General features: G+C 62.1%; 1 protein-coding gene and 1 long non-coding RNA gene across 2 annotated transcripts; both read left to right on the top strand.

The window, feature by feature from the left end:
* The first annotated feature begins 815 nt into the window (after positions 1-815).
* Positions 816-2,583, top strand: LOC141915752 (uncharacterized). Its single transcript, XR_012621012.1, has 4 exons — positions 816-848; positions 1,247-1,343; positions 1,563-1,585; positions 2,499-2,583. It is a non-coding gene; the product is annotated as an uncharacterized LOC141915752 (long non-coding RNA).
* A 9,453-nt stretch (positions 2,584-12,036) lies between these two features.
* NEUROD4 (neuronal differentiation 4) lies at positions 12,037-17,572 on the top strand. Its single transcript, XM_074807724.1, has 2 exons — positions 12,037-12,193; positions 14,954-17,572. The coding sequence occupies exon 2, from the start codon at positions 14,963-14,965 to the stop codon at positions 15,956-15,958; it is 996 nt and encodes a 331-aa protein (XP_074663825.1). The 5' UTR covers positions 12,037-12,193; positions 14,954-14,962; the 3' UTR covers positions 15,959-17,572.
* The last annotated feature ends 781 nt before the right edge of the window (positions 17,573-18,353 follow it).

Here is an 18,353-nt window from a genome sequence, read left to right as displayed (position 1 = left end):
ACTGGGGTGCTATGGAGTGTACTGGGGGACTGTGGAGTGTACTGGGGTGCTGTGGAGTGTACTGGGGTGCTATGGAGTGTGCTGGGGGACTGTGGAGTGTACTGGGGTGCTGTGGAGTGTGCTGGGGTGCTGTGGAGTGTACTGGGGTGCTATGGAGTGTACTGGAGGACTGTGGAGTATACTGGGGTGCTGTGGAGTGTACTGGGGTGCTATGGAGTGTACTGGGATGATGTAGTGGGAGCCACGGAGCTACACAAGGTGTTGGGGCTTTGAGGACTCGGGAATTGCTCGACACACAGAGGGGTCGGGAGCCCTGGGAACGGGGCTGGGGCTGGTTTGGGGCTGGCAGCGGGGCTGGCTGAGCTGCCCGGAGGGGCTGTGGGGCTAATCCAGGCTAATCTGGGCCGATCCTACCCCTGGCTGGGCGCCCGGGCACAGGCACCTTCCCACACCTGGAAAATCCCGTGTGGCCCCGAGCCCTCCCATCTCTGGTCGCCTTCATAAGGGCCAGGGCCTGGCCCCGGCTCGTCCCTGGGGTGCTCCTGGCTGTGGTTGTCGTCCCAAATCCTCCGCCGTGATGAAGCTCTGGGTCGTCCTGCTGCTGGCCGGGCTCGCTTGCAGCTTGGCTACTGGCCAGGAGTCAGGCAGGTCCCCACGGGGACGTGGGGTGGCACAGGGGTGGTCCCCGGGGGGTGCAGGAGGGGGGTCAGGCCATCTTTTCAAGGGGTTGGGTGCAGAATGGGGGTGTCCTGGGTGCAGTGGGGGGTCCTGACACCCCACCGAAGAGGGTGATGCCGTCTCTCTTCCTCCTGCAGAACCTCTGGATGAGACGACCCCCACAAGCCCCGGTGAGTCGGGGTCCCGCGTGTGAATCCTGGGGGTCTGGTGGCTGGGTTGCAAGGACGAGGTTTGGGACCCCCCCAAAGACCCCGAGCCCTCAGGGGAAGAGCAAATCTTTGGGTTTTTTCCTCTTGTGCCCAAGGTGGGGTTGTTCCTGCATCCCTCTCTTCCTCCCACGGCAGGCGGGGAAGCGCGTGGGTCGCACCCCCGTGGCACGTGGGGTCTGAGCAGCCCCAGCTCCCCACAAACCCCCCAGCAAGAGGCAGCTCCCTCGGGGCCGGGGGGGTCAGCGCAAGGGCCAAGACGTGCCGGGCGTCAGGGCCACCGGTTTCGGTGGGTGGGTGGGAGGTACCGTGGAGGGGATGGGCACATCGGGGTGCTGGAGTAACCCCGTTTCTCCCCGCAGATGTTGAAGCAGCCGAGAGGGCTGGAAAGGGGGTGCTGAACCTTCTCGTTGACGTGCTGGACAAACTGTTGAAGGCTTTGAGCTCCAACATCATCGGGTGAGCGGGGAAAGGGGAGCAATGGGGGACGGGAGGGCTCTGTGGGGACAGGAGTGATGTCACCACAGAGGTGTCCCCAGCTCCTTCCCACCCCCTCACGCTGGATGCCGGTGGGGGATGTAGTGGGGTGAGTGCTGGGGGCCCAACTGGGTGCTCCCGGGAGGGTGGGATGGTGCCACTGGGCCAGGTCTCATCTCTTTGGTGTTTTCTCTCTTCCAGGTGACCAGCGAGCAGCTGGCACAGTAAGTCCCCTCCTTCCCGGGGAGCCTGGGGACACGGGGGGTGCTGGCCCAGGCAGGGATGCAGCTCAGGGCTGGGGGTTGGGTGGGGGGATGCTCTCCTGGGGGCACTGGGAGCCCCCCCCTGACCTCCATGGCTGCCCAGGACCGTGCCCGGCTCCTTCTCTGCTCCTGCCCTGAGAACTGAGCACCCAAACCTCCCCTGCACCCCACAAACCTCCCTTACACCCCACCAAACCTCCCCTGCACCCCACAAACCTCCCTTACACCCCACCAAACCTTCCCTCCACCCCACCAAACCTCCCCTGCACCCCACAAACCTCCCTTACACCCCACCAAACCTTCCCTCCACCCCACCAAACTTCCCCTGCACCCCACAAACCTCCCTTACGCCCCACCAAACCTTCCCTCCACCCCACCAAACCTCCCCTGCACCCCACAAACCTCCCTTACACCCCACCAAACTTCCCCTGCACCCCACAAACCTCCCTTACACCCCACCAAACCTTCTCTCCACCCCACCAAACCTCCCCTGCACCCCACAAACCTCCCTTACACCCCACCAAACCTCCCCTGCACCCCACAAACCTCCCTTACACCCCACAAACCTCCCTTACATCCCACCAACCCCCCCCTCCATCCCACCAAACCTCCCTTACACCCCACAAACCTCCCTTACACCCCACCAAACCTCCCTTACACCCCACCAGATCTCCCCCCCACCCCCTCACACCTCCCCATCACCCCACCAACCCACCCCTGACCCCACCCCAGGGACCTCCACACCCCTCTGCATCACGGCGGCTCGTCTGGAGCCAGCGCTGGGCTGGGAGGGCCGATTCAGAGCAGGTTTGGGGGGCAGTGGAGGACCCAGGACTGGCTCCCCCTCCATGGTGCGATTTGGGGTCCCTCCTAGGGCTGGTCCCAGGTGCCAGCACGCTCCCTGGGGAGCAGGATGCGTCCCCCTCCTCCCTCTGAGCATCCCCGCATGAGCATCGCGCAGCTCCCTGTCTCCCAGCTCATCCCGCGGCTCTTCTCACGCCTCGTGCGTCCGTCGCTCCAGCCCAAAGCTCCCAATAAAGCAACCCCCTAACTGCTGCCTGTCCTGTCCTGCCTGCTCTTTGCCTGTACCCGTGGCCGTGAGGGGCTGAGACCTGGCCCCACGCTGGTCTGGTCCAAGGGCACAATCCTGCTGCCAGACGGAGGCAGCAGCTCCAGATAAACCCGCTCGGCCCGGCTGCGCCCGCCCTGCAAAGACAGACCCCAAGACCCCAACCTGTCCCCAAACTCTCATTCCCCCCCAGGGTTGGGGTGCCAGGCGTTCTGTCCCTCATTAGTGAGGTTCGTTAGCTCCCGGGGCGCTTCCCACCCCCTTCTACTCTGCCTGGTCCTCATGGGCCTCTCTCGGGGTGCCCGGGGTGGTCCCCAGCTCAGTGTCCCCACCTCCAGCGCAGGGACGATGATGCTCTGGGGTGTCCTGGCGCTCCGGGTGTGGGTGGGGCTGGGACACGAGGTGACACTGGGTGGCTTTGGGGGGGTGCGTGGGGACAGGCTGCCCACCACTGCCTCATCCAGCACCTTCTGTCCTCCTTGGGGCTACCGGCTTTCACCCCTTTCCCTCCGCTCATCACTCAGGGGGTGACCACCAGCCCTGGGGGGGGGGTTGTCCTCCCGCTCGGGGTGTCCTTGTCCCCAGCTGTGCCCCACCCTGGCCATGGCAGGTCCGAAATGCGGCTGTGCCTGCCCCCCTCCCCCACGCATGGACGCCCTGTGGGGGCTGGGGTGTTGGATTTGCAGCTCTGACACCCCCCGCTCTGCCAAAAACCTGCTGGGGGGGGGGGGGGGGGGGGGGGGGGGGCTGCCTGGTTGCCATGGCGATGAGGATGATGCTGGCAGCTCCGTGGGCAGCGGGTGATCTTCCCAGCAACGGGGGAGGAAGAAGCTCCGTGTTTTTTCAGACTCGTGGGATGCTCCAGAGAGACACGGAGCCGTCTGGGATAAGCCCGGAGCCGTCCCGAGAAGGGCTCAGCTCCGTGGGGTGCAGCTTTCAGTCGCACCCCCAAATCCGCGCGCAACCGGGGCACGCTGCTGAACCAGTGCTTACTGGTTTCCAGCTGGGGAGACCAGTGAGAAGAATCCCACGGCTTCTGCTTGGAGGACAGACAAAACCTGGTCACCCACCACCTCATCTCTTCACCGGTGGTGGGATGCCCTAAATTGATGATTTTTCTCCCAATAAACTCCTTGTAGGAATAAACCCAGCACCTCCCGGAGCGGGCAAATGCCCCGTCCCTGCGCGAAGAGCTGCCTCCTCCTCCTCCCCTGGGCTGGCAGCTCTGGCTCCAGCTGGGCGCAGGGGTGCGAGCTGCTGCGCACATCTCACCACCGCCTCCCTCCCGGCATTTCTGGGCAGCTTTGGGAGTAAATAAAGCTTTTTTTTTTTTTTTTTGGGCACGGTTTCGCAGGGGAAAGGTGCGTTGTGCAAGCGCAGAGGAGCTCTCAGATGGCAAAGTCCACCTCCGAGCTGGCCAAGGGAAGCGGGAGGGGGTGGATAAACATATGCAGCGACAACTGCAGCGGCCACCTCCCGCTTCTCACCGCAGGTGAGAGAAATCTCATCTTAAAAAACAGCTTTTTTTCTCTTTTTAATTTTTTTTTCCCCCAGGAAAAGGCTCCTGGCGGGGACACCGTGAGCTGGGCCGCTCTCCGCAGAGTGGGATGTCCCCGGGGAGATGGCACAAGTTATTCCTGACAGCTCCTCGCCCCGTAATTGTTCCCCGAGGTGGGTTAGTGCGTTATTAGCGACGGATTTGCTGGGGATGGAGCGGAGCTTAAATTAGACTCCGGCTGACGGAGCCCTCCTGGGTTTGTGCCGGGCGGTGTAATCCGGCGTGAAAGGCTCACTCGCGTTCGCCTGCCGCACAAAGCGAGGTGTGGCCTTGTCCCTAAACCTTGAGAACTGACCTTAAAAAGGGGCCTGGTTTTGGCTGAGCAGAAAACCTCTGAGCTCGGGGCAGCTGGATGTCGCTACCTGGGAGTTGGTGACTGCAAAAGACTGCGGGGTGCCCAATGGGGGGCACTGCGGGGTACTGGGGCTGGGGGCCAACCTCCACCCGACATCTCTAAGGCTTTACGGCATCTTTTTTTCCGCATTTGAAGCATCCGTAGGCGGGAGGTGGGGACGGACGCGGTGCTGGGGGGCAGCTCACAGGGGGGTTTTTGGCTCGCCCTCCTTTTGCCGAGTGGGCACCGCGGTGTCCCAGGACGTCACCTCCTGCTCGGGTCCCCTCGGGAGCACCCGCGGGCGCAGCCTCCACGTGCGGTTTGAATTTGGAGCTGGGAGCCGCGCTGAGCCTGGAGCCGGCCCAGCTGGCTGGGAGACGTCACCGCGATTATTTCAGTTAACTCAATTTACTGCTATTACTGTCAGCCGGACCTAACGACCTGACACGGAGCAGCAGCCCTTAGAGGACCCATTTCTAATTAATTTTAGCTCATAAACTAATTAATAGATTTGCTTGTAAATTCTCAGAAAAATCCATGTTCTTTGCAAAGAGCAACCCTTTATCCCCAGGGAGGCTGGGCATCCTGGGGGATGCTCTGCTCTGACCCTGCTTGTCCCCTCCAGCTCCTTGGCCGCATCCCGGTGCCCGTGGAGCTGCGGGGGCTCCTCTTCCCCAGGGATGTTCCCCCCGCGCCGGCACGGAGCCGCGGAGTGCTCCTGGGGATGCCGGCAAATCTCCACGCCTGGGTCGAGGCCAAGCTGGACCAGGTGCCGTGGCAGCTCCTCGCCGTCGTCGGTCCTGGGGGAATGGTCCAGGGATGCTCCGGGGGTGGGGGGGGCACGGTGGCCCCGGCTGTGGAGCCGGAGGAGCGGGGGGCAGCAGCTGGGCGAGGAAGTTGCCAAACGGGCAGAGACGGCGGCTCCCGGCAAAGCCGTGCCCGCAGCTCAACATCTGGGGCCCGTGGTTGCCGTCCAGGCAGCAGTGTCACCGCCTGTGCCAAGGCATCTTCCTCCTCCTCCTCCTCCTCCTGCAGAGCCTGGCTGGGGGCAGGGGACAGGAGACTCCGGTCTCGGGGGGCTTTGGGGCAAGCTCTGGGCAGAGCCCAGCAGCCCCCAAGAGGCCGAGACCCCCTCACCGATGCCCACACGGGTCTTTTTGTGCCCCCCCCCTCGAGGGTTTAAGGGGTAGAAGTGGCTGCGGGGGGACCCTGGGGCTGTGCCAGTGGTGCCACCCAGGGATGGGGGGCTGTGCGGTGCACAGGGCAATGCTCACCCCAAAGTCCTGGGCCCTGGGGCTGTGCTGCACCCCAAAGTCCTGGAACCCCAAATCTGTCCTGTGACCCCAGGGCTGTGCTGTACCCAGTGTCCTGGTCCCCCAGACCTGTCCTGTGACCCCAGGGCTGCTCTGTACCCCTTGACCCGGCTCCCAGATCTGCCCAGCACCCCCAGGACCGTGCAGCTTCCAACCCTACATGGTGGAGGACGCAGCGGTTTGCACGAGCTGACGACCCCCTGGAGGACTTCTGCCTGGACGAGGCTCTGGCGTCCCCCAGATTGGTGCTGGGCCCTGGCTGTGGGCGTGGAGAGCACCCCAAGCGGGACGCGGGGCACCCCACGGGGCTGCCGGCTGCTGAGGTTTCTTACCAGCAGATGTCAGCTCCCGCCTGGGGATGCGCGGCCAACGCTCGGCCGGTTCCGCTTCTGGCTCTGCACCGTTGCACACGCGTGTGACGGGGCTGCGGCCTTCCCCGGGGCGTCACGACCCCCGAGGGCAGCGGGGTGACATGGTGGCCCTGGAGCTGTGTGGGCCATCACCGCTGCAGCAACCCGGGACTGACCGTGGCTCTTCCTCTGGGAGCTGTGCAGCTCCCGCTCCGTGACCCAGGGCTGTGCGGGGGTGTCCTGCAGCCCTCATATCACAAAATATCTCCTTATCAAAATTCCAGTGTGCAGGGGAGGGGGTGGGCACTGGGCTGAGCATCCTGGGGAGCTTCGGAGTGAACAGGAGCCAGAGGTCCTGTTCTCCAGCTCCCGTCCCCTTCTCCAGCTCCCGTCCCCTTCTCCAGCTCCCGTCCCCTTCTCCAGCTCTCCAGCTGCTCAAGGGAGGGCGAAGGGCTGCCCAGGGGGCTGGAACCCCCCCACAGAGCTGTCGAGGAGCAATGGAGCGGGGCTGGAAGGACCCCCCTGGCCCACAATGAGCAGCCCCCGGCCCACGAGCAGATGTTGCCTGCGCATCCCGAAGGACACCAACCCGGGACCCTTCTCTGTGATGTAAAACGGGGTCTGGGGACGGCACATCAAGGGCTCATCCCGGACACCTGCACCTGGCAGCAGGTCAGGGTGCTTCGCCTGCACCCCCTCTTTGAGGTGCCCTCCGGGGCAGCTCTGTGTGGAGCCGCTGTGCCACACTGGCTGCCCTCAGCCTGGGGACCCCCCAGGACATGCATGAGTGGGGCAGCGGGACCGGGACATGGCGGGTGGGATCCTGCACCTCAGCAGCCAGGTTTGTGGGTCCCCGCCCCACCCAGGACACCCCCCTGGCTGCCACCGTGGGAAAAGCCTGTCTTGGGGCTGAGCCTTGGGGTGTTTCTGCCTCAGCAGGGCTGGGGAAAATATTCTTTCCCTGCCCTGATAAACCGTTTTCTGGAGAAGGTGCTGGGCATTGCACCCCTCTGCATTCCAGAGGGTCTCCACCCACCGAGCCCTGGGGACATTCTGGCTTCACCTGAGCTGATGCTGGAGTGGCCAGATGGGTCGGGGGGCACCGAGGGGCTCAAGCACCCCCAGAAAGTGGGGAGGGAAGGGAAAGCTGGGGGAGCAGCCCTGGGCTGGGCAGGGGAAGATGAGGCAGGGAGCTGGCTGGGACGCTCAGCCCCGTACATCTCCAGAGCACCCCTGGGTGCCCCCATTCTCTGTGCCCCATGCCTGGGGGTTTTGGGGGACAGGAAGGGTGCTGCAGCGAGGGCTGGGGACACAGCTGGTCCCCACAGAGTGTCCCCAAGGCCTGACACATCCCTTCTCCAGCACCAACAGCCATCAGGGTGGTGAAACACCCTCCACAGCCAACTGGACCCCATGGTTGGGCCCCCGGGATGGTGCCCGTGGGGCTTGGGAGACCCCCAAAACTGAGGTGCCATGGGGCCCCAGGGACAGCGTCCCTTTGTCACAGCCCCCCCGCCGCCTCTCCCCGGTGCCACCATCGCTCAAACTGACAAACACGGGTCAGTGAGCGCTGGCCGCAGCCCCCCCAGCCCCCCACTGCCCCGCCGGGCCCCCCAGCCCCTGATTTCTCTTTAATTGCATTCCCCAGTGTCATGCAAATCAGCTGTCCCGGGCGCAGCTGCCGGGATTAAATTAGACCCCGTTAATACGCGGTAATTGCGTTTCCGCACAGGCCCAGGAATGCCAGCCCGGGTGCGGGGGCGGCGGGCGGCCGGCACCGGGGCGGCCGTCGGCTTTCACAATATTTACTCTGGCAATTACCCTCCCTTCCAGGCCGCGGCCCCTCGGAGGCCAGGGGCTGGCGGGGGGATTAGGGGATGGAGAGAAACACTGGGGTGGGGGCGGTGGCCTGGGCTCCTGGTGGGACATGGGGATGGGGGAGTGAATGAGCTTCCCCCGCTTCTCATCATCTCCAAATTCTGCCCCTTGTATGTGCAGGTTGGTGTCCAGCCACGAGCATCTGGGTGGTGGCTTCATCCCCTTTCCAGGAGAGCATCATCGAGGTGGAACATCCCAGGGTGGAACATCATCGAGGTGGAACATCCCAGGGTGGAACATCATTGAGGTGGAACATCCCAGGATGGAGCATCATCCAGATGGAACATCCCAGGGTGGAGTAGCATCGAGGTGGTGCATCCCAGGGTGAAACATCCCAGGATGGAGCATCCCAGGGTGGAGAAACGAGGTGGAGCATCCCAGGGTGGAGTGTCCCAGGGTGGAGCATCATCGAGGTAGAACATCCCAGGGTGGAACATCTCAGGATGGAGCATCCCAGGATGGAGCATCCCAGGATGGAGACTTGAGGTGGAACATCCCAGGGTAGAGCATCCCAGGATGGAGGATCCAAGGTGGAGCATCAAGGTGGAGCATCCCAGGGTGGAGAATCGAGGTGGAGCATCCCAGGATGGAGCATCCCAGAGTGGAACATCATCGAGTTGGAGCTTCCCAGGATGGAGCAACAAGGTGGAGCATCCCAGGGTGGAGCATCCCAGGGTGGAGCATCAAGGGTGGAGCTTCCCAGGATGGAATATTCCAGGATGGAGAATCAAGGTGGAGCATCCCAGGATGGACCATCCCAGGGTGGAACATCATCAATATGGAGCATCCCGAAGTGTAACATCATCAAGGTGGAGCAGCATCAAGGTGGAGCACCCCAAAAGTAGCTCCTTTTGGCATGTCTTGCAGGCATTGGGAGGACCTGCTCCAGGTCCCCCTGAGTCCCCCCCATCACCTCAGCCCTGTCAGGATTGTGGCTTGTTCCCTGTGACAGCAGCCCCAGGACGTGGGGCAGCTGAGAAGGACGGTGCCTCCAAGGGAGGTTTCCCCACAGAGCACCACGGGGTGAGGGACATCTTGCGTGTGGCCAACTGATGGGGGCAACGTGGACAAGCTCAGGACCTGCCACATCTTCTCCAGGTGTCATGGGGATGGTGCAGCCTGTCCCTCGTGGTCTGCACCGCTCAGAGCCCCGCAGCAGAGAGGGAAACTGAGGCTCAGGATGAGCAGGATATGTGGGGTGACGGGGACCTGAGCCACGACCCCGAGCTGAGAGGGGTGTGGGGCAATGGGATGGTGTCCGGAGCCCCCAGTGCCCGGGGAATGGAGAGCTGGGGAGCGATGTGGGGTGGTGGGAAAGTGATGGGGGGGACGGGGTGAGATTTGGGGGTCCTGCAGGGGATGGGGGACCGGAGGGGATGACCCCCAAGAGATGGGAGGGTTAAATGGGGGCTGGAGGACACCTGGGAGGGATGGAAAGATATGTGGGGGGTGAGGAACATGTCGGGGGGGGACACAGGGGAATACGGCACATGGGGTGGGGGGCTCTCAGGGAGGGTGGGAGGTCCCTGGGGTGGGCACAGAGTAGGGTTCAGGGGTCACCAGTGCAACTGTGGCTGGATGTGGGGCTGAGCCCGGCCGGTGAACGGCAACACCCGGCCGTGCTTCCCTCCCACCCACCCCAGAGACCCCCAGCACCCACCCACCATGGGGCAGGGGGGGGCTGCACCTCCACCCCAGCCGCAGCCCCCCCATCTCTGCCCACCGAGGGCCCCATCCCAGGGCTGGTGATGGAGGCGGGAGCGGGAAGGTCGAACATCTTGCGCGAGCGCGGTCCCGGGGGGCCAGAGCCGCCCGTAACCCCAACAGATGCGAAGGCCCCGCACAATGGGATTAGCCAGCGGCACGTGGCCGGCAGACAATGCGCCCGCCGTCGCCCCGCTCGCTCCCGGGGGTCACTCCCCGCTCCCGGCATCCGGGGGCCACCGCCAGCCCCCGGGGGAGGTTTCACCGTGTCCCCCCCTCCCTCCCCTTCCTTCTCCGGGCGCCCACCGGCCCCTTTGTGCGGGTGCCCAGACCTGTTGGAGCCATCTGTCAGGGAGGGGATGAAGCCGTCGCCCAGCCGGGCAGTGTGGCAACAGGCAGATTTATTGGCCGCAATCTGTTCCTGCTTGCCCTGCCCGTCCCAGCCTGGCGGTGGGAAGGAAGCCACGAAACCACTAATGAATTAATTAGTATTCCCTGTAATCCCAAAGACATGATTGCGAGCGCTCTAAATTAATGTGAAGGGTCCTGCGGGCTGGCGCGTGCGGGGAGGGTCCCACGCTGAGCTCTGGGACAAGAGTCCTGGCAGGGATGGAGTTGGGGGGGTGGGGGAGCAGGGGATGACTTTTGGGGTGTCATCGCTGTCCCCCACTTCCAGCCCCGCTGCTCAGAGGGGCCCAGCCCCACCCCCAGCCCCGCGGCTGCAGCCCCCGCGCTTGGAGCTCCGGGTCCGAGGGGCAGAACAAGGTGACCCTGTAACGCCCGTCCCTTAATTAATTGGGGGGGGGTCTTTTTGCATCATCCCCCCCTCACTGGCCGGGGGCTGTGGAGCCCGGGGGCCCCTTCCCTTGTCTGGGCAGCGAGAGCTCAGCCGGGCCCCTTCTGGCTGTACCAGCCACTAATTACTCCCCCTTTGCTCTCTCATTACAGCGGGGAGGGAACCGCAGCCCCCGCGCCCACCCCCAGCACCTGGGCCGGAGCCAACGTCACCCAGGGCCTGGCCCCCCCAACCCCCCCCAACCCCCAGCACATGGAGGGTGGTGACACCCAAGTCTGAGACCCCCGGCAGCCCCAGGTCACTGTCACCTCATGCTTGGCCGTGTCCTGTCGGATGGGGACCCCCATGAGGGACCCCACACCTTCCCCCCCCCCAGTGGAGGGAGCTGTGTGGCAGGGTCTGTCCTGGTGCTGGGCAAGCGGGGTGCCCGTCCAGGGGTGCCCATCTAGGGGTGCTCACCCAAGGGTGCCCGTCCAGGGGTGCCCATCTAGGGGTACCTATCTAGAGGTGCCCATTTAGGGGCGTCCATTCAGGGGTGAGCGTTTAGGGGTGCTCACCCAGGGGTGCCCATTTAGGGGTGCCCATCCAGGGTGTCCACCTAGGGGAGTCCATCTAGGGGTGTCCATCTAGGGGTGCCCATTTAGGGGCGTCCATTCACGGGTGCCGATCCAAGGGTGCCCATCTGGGGGTGTCCATTTAGGGGTGTCTATTCAGGGGTGTCCATCCAAGGGTGCCCATTTAGAGGTGTCAAACCAGGGTGTCCACCCAGGGGTGCCCATCTAGGGGTGCTCACCCAAGAGTGCCTGTCCAGGGGTGTCCATTTAGGGGCATCCATTCAGGGGTGCCCATCCAAGGGTGCCCATCCAGGGGTGCCCATCTAGGGGTGTCTATCTAGGGGTACCTATTTAGGGGTGTCCATCCAGGGGTGCCCATTTAGGGGCATCCATCCAGGGGTGCCCATCCAGGGATGCCCATTCAGAGGTGCTCATCCAGGGGTGCCCATTTAGGGGTGCCCAACCAATCATGCCCATCCAGAGGGGTACCCATCCTAGGGTGTCCATCCTAGGGTGCTCATCCAAGGGTGCTGGTCCAGGGATGCTCACCCAGGGGTGCTCATCCAGGGGTGCCCATCTAGGGGTGCTCATCCAATCATGCCCATCCAGGGGTGCCCATCCTAGGGTGTTCATCCCAGGGATGCTCACCCAAGGGTGCCCATCTAGGGGACCCCCGCCAACGCACCCACCCGGGAATACTCGTCAAGGGACACCCATCCAGGGATGCCCAGGGACCGGGGGTGCCCACCGGGGGACACCCCTCCGGGGATGCCCGGGGTTGCTGTCGGGGCCCCGGTGGGGCGGCAGGAGGAGCTGGGCTCGGCCACCTCCCCCCCGTGGGAGGAGCCACGCGGGATCCGCGGCCGGGCAGGAGCCGCCGGCAGCGCGGAGCTCTCAAAACCGCCCGACGGCGGAGCTGCCGGTGCCGCCGCCGCGGGAGCTGCCCGCGCCCCCGGGGCTGGAGGCACCATGAGCCCGGGCAAGTGACAGCGGGGACTCGCTCCGGTGCCCAGGTAAGGGCGGACCGGGACTCCCCGGGGGTGCAGGGGACCCGAAGGGACGTATCGGCCCCTCCGACGGGGCTCCGCGGCCGCTCGGTGCCCCCGGTTCCCCGGGCGAACCCCTGGGACGGCGCGGGGGGCTCGGCCCCGACGGAGCAGCGGGACCCCGTCCCGGGGCGAAGGGGGGGGGTCTGCGCCCTTCGAGGGGAGCCACCGGGGGTGCAGGACGAAGGGTGGGATGGAGCCGGCGGCACCGAGCCCCAGCCGCCACCCCCCGGCCCCCCGCAGCCGTCAGGGATGGAGCCGCAGCCCCGGAGCCGGGGGGGGAGATCCCAGTGCCGGGGGCTCTGCCCAGCCACGGGTTGGCAGCGGGGCCGGTCACCCCCGGCCACGTCGGGGCTGGGCTTTCGCTGGGGATGGAGGTGATGAAGGTGAAGGAGGGAATGAAGGACCGGCTCCAGTCCCCGGCTTTTATTTCTTCGCTCCCGGAGGGGGCAGCCCGGGGAGGGGAGCCCGGTCGGGGGGGCCGGTGCTCTGCAAGCACAGCCCCTTCCCCCGCGAGTCCTCCTGAACCCCAGCAGCGAGGAAACCAGCATCCCCCACCTTCCTCCCCCATTCCCAGGGATGCTGCGGGGCTGCCCTTGAGCAGGCTCCCCCCTCCGAAAAAAATGCCCCAGTTGGCTGAAGGTGGGACTGGGACTGGGACCATGGGTGGGACTGGGAGCTCTGGGCAGTCCCGGGTCCAGGACTCGGCTGACACCGGTGGCCCCGTAGCCACTCCCTTGGCCGTGCTGAAGCCGATGGAGCGGCCGTAGGGTTTTTAACCCGTGCTGCAGCCAGAGCTCACCAGGTCCACGTCCAGCCGGGCCACATCCTGCTGCGTTCCCAGGCAGGACACGGTGCAGAGATCTCAAGTAAATCCTAATTTTCCTGGTCTGCTTGGGGGTGTCTTGTCCCTCCTGCCCCTCTCCGTGATGAATTCCCAGCCCCAGCTGCCTGTTTTGGCTCTGGCTCTTGTGCCAGAATCTTTCCTGCATCCTCCTCCTCACCCCTCTGGGTTTCTTCTGCTTCGGGTGGTTCTGTCTGGGCTCAGGGTCTTGGTGCCAGGGGCTGTGCAGGGCTGGAGTTCGTCAGTCTTTGTCCTGAACCAACTGTCCCCCTCTGGGGGAATCGAGTCCCTTGGAAGGAAACCAGTGGAGGGTTGAGACCAAGTTGCTGGTCCTACAGGAAAGGAGAAGGAATTGACCCCACTTGTTTGGGATGGGGGCTCAGTGCCTGGTGACACAAAGGGAGAGCATCTCCCTCTGCCCCCAGCTGAGCCATCCCTACTTGAAAATTAAGTTTTCAGCTACAGCGGGTTTTTTTCCTGCAATGGGATTCTGGTGGTTCTTTCAGACGATGGGGGATGGAGATGTTTGAAAAGGAAAGATATCCGAAATAATGGGGCGGGACAAGCTTCCCATTCCGCAGTGGGTTCCCACAGCATCCTTACTTGGGAAACTGGGAAACTACCCGAGTGTTCATCAGGCAATTCCCTCTTTGCCTACTTTCCTCAATTTAAAAAAAAAAAAAAAAAAAATTCCGGAGAAAGAGAGGAAAATCCCTAAAAATTCAAACTGGATTTCCAAAGAGACAACGTTCTGAAACATGTCCATGGGAATATTGCACTGTGAAGTGCGGGAAAGCGGGGAAGACGCCTCTTGAACAGAGCCCCAGACTGAGTGATTTCCTTCTGGGGTGGGTTCTGGTGCCCAGGACCAGCGAGGGATGGGGGCTGCAGGCGGGGATGCTGCGTTTGAGGGAGGTCCCCCAGGGTGGAGTGGAGGAAACGCTCAGAGTGCAGCCTGGAGGGGTTTGGGGGCCCATCCGCAGCCGTTTCTGGGCTGCCCTCCCCACGCAAAGCGGGCGCAGCCCCGTGGTCCCACCAGGATGCCGGCAGAAGGTACCAGCTCCATCCTGGCTCAGCCAGATCCATCCATTCATCCCCAAGATGGTCCTTCACCACCTTCGCCCACCGGATTTCCCAGCATCCGACAGACCCCTCTTACTCTGCCGAAGAGTTAATTGGGGCCACATGGTCCTCCGGGGATACGATGGCTGTGAGCAGCAATTAACACCCTAATCCAGCCCGCAAGCCCCATCACTCATATTAAAAGTGGGATTTTCCACGTGGGGCGGACGGGGCAGCGGAGCCAGGGCTGGGGCAGCGCACTTGCAGCAAAGCTGCTTTCAGCTAAGCTTTATTAAATGAGTCAGGCACGCTGACAGGATTTGGGGGGCTGATTAACATGAAACCCCGGCTGGTTTGTGCGGTGTGGCTGCGTTCGTTATGGCAGAGGGAAACGAAGGTTCAAGCGAATGTGCTCAGGTTAGAAGAGCTCGGGCGGGAAAATCTCCAGAGGCAGCTCGGCAGAGGACCTTTACTTTCAGGCTCCCTTTTTCAACTTGCAACGTGACGATCAGGATTGAAGCCCTGAGGGAAAGGACTCATGAGTGGGAATAACCCCAAGATTGAATTGTTGGAAGCCCTGAGCCCTGGAAAAGAGCTGCTGGGCCCCAGGGAGAGGCTTCAGTGGCTCCCCCAAAAATTCACCAGAAATTATTGTAGGTAGATAAATAGATAGGTGATGGATTGATAGATTCTGTAGGTGCCATTGGTGGACAGAAAGCAGTTGATGTCTCTGGAAGCTCATTTTGACCTCAGTTCCTAACATCCTCAGCGTGTTGAGTGTTTCTGCTGGAATTCATTAACATCTTGTCCCTTTGTTGCAGAGATCAGAGATGACCAAGACCTATGCCAAGCCCAAAGAGATGGCGGAGCTTGTGAGCACCCAAGCCTGGATGGATGAAACGTTGAGCTCCAAAGATGAACTGAAGGAGGAGGATGGAAGGCAAGGTCCTTTTGCAATGATGTCTGGCTTGAATGAGGAGCATGACAGCATTGAGGAAGAAGAGGAGGAAGAGGAGGATGGGGAAAAGCCGAAGAGAAGAGGACCAAAGAAGAAGAAAATGACCAAGGCGAGGTTGGAGCGGTTCAGGGCCCGGCGGGTGAAGGCCAATGCCCGGGAGCGCACGCGGATGCACGGCCTGAATGATGCTCTCGACAACCTGCGGAGGGTGATGCCCTGCTACTCCAAGACTCAGAAATTGTCCAAGATTGAGACACTGAGGCTTGCGAGGAACTACATCTGGGCTCTGTCTGAGGTGCTCGAGACGGGGCAGACTCCTGAAGGGAAGAGCTTCGTGGAGATGCTCTGCAAGGGCTTGTCCCAGCCCACCAGCAACCTGGTGGCCGGGTGTCTGCAGCTGGGACCGCAGACCTTGTTCCTGGAGAAGCACGAAGATAAGTCCCCGGTGTGTGAATCGGCCATATCCAGCCACTCCTTCAGCTACCAGTCCCCGGGGCTTCCTAGCCCACCCTACGGGACCATGGAAACGCATCTGCTGCATTTAAAGCCTCCGACCTTCAAGAGCTTGGTGGATGCTTCCTTTGGAAACCACCCCTCTGACTGCACCACTCCCCCCTACGAGGGTCCCCTGACGCCACCCCTGAGCATCAGCGGGAACTTCTCCTTGAAGCAAGATGGGTCTCCAGACCTGGATAAATCCTACCCCTTCATGGCCCACTATCCCTCAGTCAGCCTGGCTGGAGCACACGGACATGCCTCTCACTTCCAAAACACGGTGCCACGCTACGAGATCCCCATAGACATGAGCTATGAGTCCTACCCACACCACGTGGCCGGGCCTCAGCTCAATGCCATCTTCAATGAGTAGCAAATCAGAGTTAGACCCAAAATCTTGACGCAGAGAGAAGTTCAGCTGCGTCATGGAGCTGTTTCTAGAACGGACACAACTGGAGCGATATCGTCGCTACGGGGTGAGGGACTTCTGAGCATCTCTGCAGGACATCGCTGTGGAAGGGTCTGCTGGCCCTCCGGTCCTTTCCCAACAGGTCTGCACTGGTGCCACCTTGCTGATTCCTGAGCTGTCCCCAGGAGCCACATGAACCCTTCCCGACAGCTGAACTCTGAGCAGCCACCGCCAAAAGCTGAGCCGTTGCCTCCTGCTCCCTGTGTTCCAGAGATGCTCCTGGAGGTGGCTTCACCCTGCAGGACTTTCTTCCTGAACACCCTCCAGCACTTGGGATTGTCCCTTGTCAGGGCATGATGGCTCCTTGTCCTCCCTCCTTGGGGTGGTGGGGGGTGGGCACACCCCTGTCTCTCATCAGGTGGAGACAAGCCCCTCCTGCCCCTCGGGATGACCAGTTCCCCTTCCGCAGGCTCTGATGGGATCATGGTTTTCCCAGTCCAGCCGTGGCCAGGCGGACTGGCAGAGGTGGGAATGATCTGGACCACTTGCAGAAGACCAACACGGTTGCTCCTTCTTGAAGCTTCCCACCCAACGGAGAACCTTATCCTTGTCATCCAGCCGGGCTCGGAGCTTCTCCGTGATGATCCCTCCACCGCTCTCCGTGCTGAGCCCTGCTGCCCGTCCTCTTCTGAGCCTCAGACCTCGCCCGTGACCCACAACCAGCATGAGATTAGAAGCACATGGACCTTGAAACCTCGTTAAGGGACTGTTGGTCCTTCAGAGCACAAATATCCCGGCTGGAAGAGGAGCTCTCAGCTGAACCCTCGCTCCTGACTAGGGCCACGTCTTACGGTTCGTAGTGTCATTTATCACGATCCGTGTCCTGAACACATCCTGCCAAAAGAAGTGTGTCTTAATTTCCTGTTTTATTTATTATTTACTGTGTGTGGGGGGGTCTAATTTATTTCCTTCCATTTTACATGAAATGTGGAATGTGCTAAATAACCTCCTCATTTTCCAGTTGACTTCCAAGTGCTTAGTTGGAGTTAGCTTTGTGGAGACATGTGGTTTTTGCAGTGCTGTTGCTCCAGGATTATTTATTAGCCATTATTTATTTAATTTATTTTCTTCCTGCCCTCACAGTCTATTTTCTGGTGATGAAAGCAAGTATTTAACCGAGGGGTTACATATTTAATGTTGAACTACATATTTAACATGGTCGTTTTTTGGATTTTGGAGGCTGATCGTGCCCGGCAGCTCCCAACTCATCCTTTGTATTTCTATATGAGCAATAACTTTTAAAGGCTATGCAACTATTTTTGATTTCAAGAAAATCCAGGCAACTATTTTTGATGTCCCACTGGCCTTGCGAGCCCGGCTGGCCAAACCTCCCTGTTTTGCAGAGGTGTTTTGTATAGAGTTGGGAATTTGGAGATGACTTGAGCTCCGGAGGTCCCTGCCCAGCCCCTGGGTCCTGGGGCTTCTTCCCTTTTGTACTGAGAGCAAATGTTTATCCTTTTGTAAAGAAAGCAGAATTGGGGTTTTAGCTCAAATAAAGTTGTGGTCTTGTTTCAAGCAGCATCGCCCCAGGGCTGTTGTCTCCTTTTCTGTGGTCCTCAGCATGGTGGTGGCAGTGAGGAGCTACCTGGGGGGGGACCAGAGGATCTGAACTGGAGTCCAGCTGGGTTCCCAGACCTTGGGGCTGGGTTCCATGGGCTGCTGCTGGTGGCTAGTGCTGGCCACGGGCCCAGCAGTGACCATGGGACTCCCTGGGAAGGTCATGTCCAGAGGGGTGGGGTGGGGTGGGTGGTGGTGGGCGCGGCTGCGGGGCGAGGGTGGGTGCCTTTACCGTCGAGCTGCTGCCGGCTCTGCCTGTCTGGCCCCGGCCCTCATGGGATGCACGTCACGAGCACACGCTCACACACGCGTAGACACGCATGGGAACGTGCGCACCATCACACACACGTGCTGCCCCAGACACGCACACGTGTGTGCACCCACATGGATGTGCCCATGCAGGTGCGCGCACACGAATATCACACACGTGTGGGCGGGGGGCGGGGGCACCCCCACTTCACCCCACCTCAGCCATCGTCCTCGAGCGGGGCTGTGCGTGACCCGGCCCCCACGAGTCCTCATTTCCCAGCTGCGCTAAAAACCCCGAAACAGCTTCTGGCTGCCATCGGCCCCTCGCGTGGGGACCCCCCTGCTCCACGTGTCCTCGCACAGCTCAGTGCTTCTCCGTCCCCCAGCCCCGCGCGCCGGCTGCTGCCGGGAGCCCGGTGGGATCTGCCAAGCGCCTCGTCCCCCGCAAGCTGTGCCCGGCACACGGGGCGAGGGCGGGGGGCTCTCTGGGGGG

This window comes from Strix aluco, chromosome 27 (assembly GCF_031877795.1).
Source record: "Strix aluco isolate bStrAlu1 chromosome 27, bStrAlu1.hap1, whole genome shotgun sequence".
NCBI classification, from domain to species: domain Eukaryota; kingdom Metazoa; phylum Chordata; class Aves; order Strigiformes; family Strigidae; genus Strix; species Strix aluco.
The sequence above is the reverse complement of the archived record's forward strand: the minus strand, read 5'-3'. Positions and strand labels throughout refer to the sequence as shown.

Bases quoted from the DNA above. Each gene is read 5' to 3' on its own strand.
- NEUROD4 (XM_074807724.1), top strand. From the start codon at position 14,963: ATGACCAAGACCTATGCCAAGCCCAAAGAGATGGCGGAGCTTGTGAGC.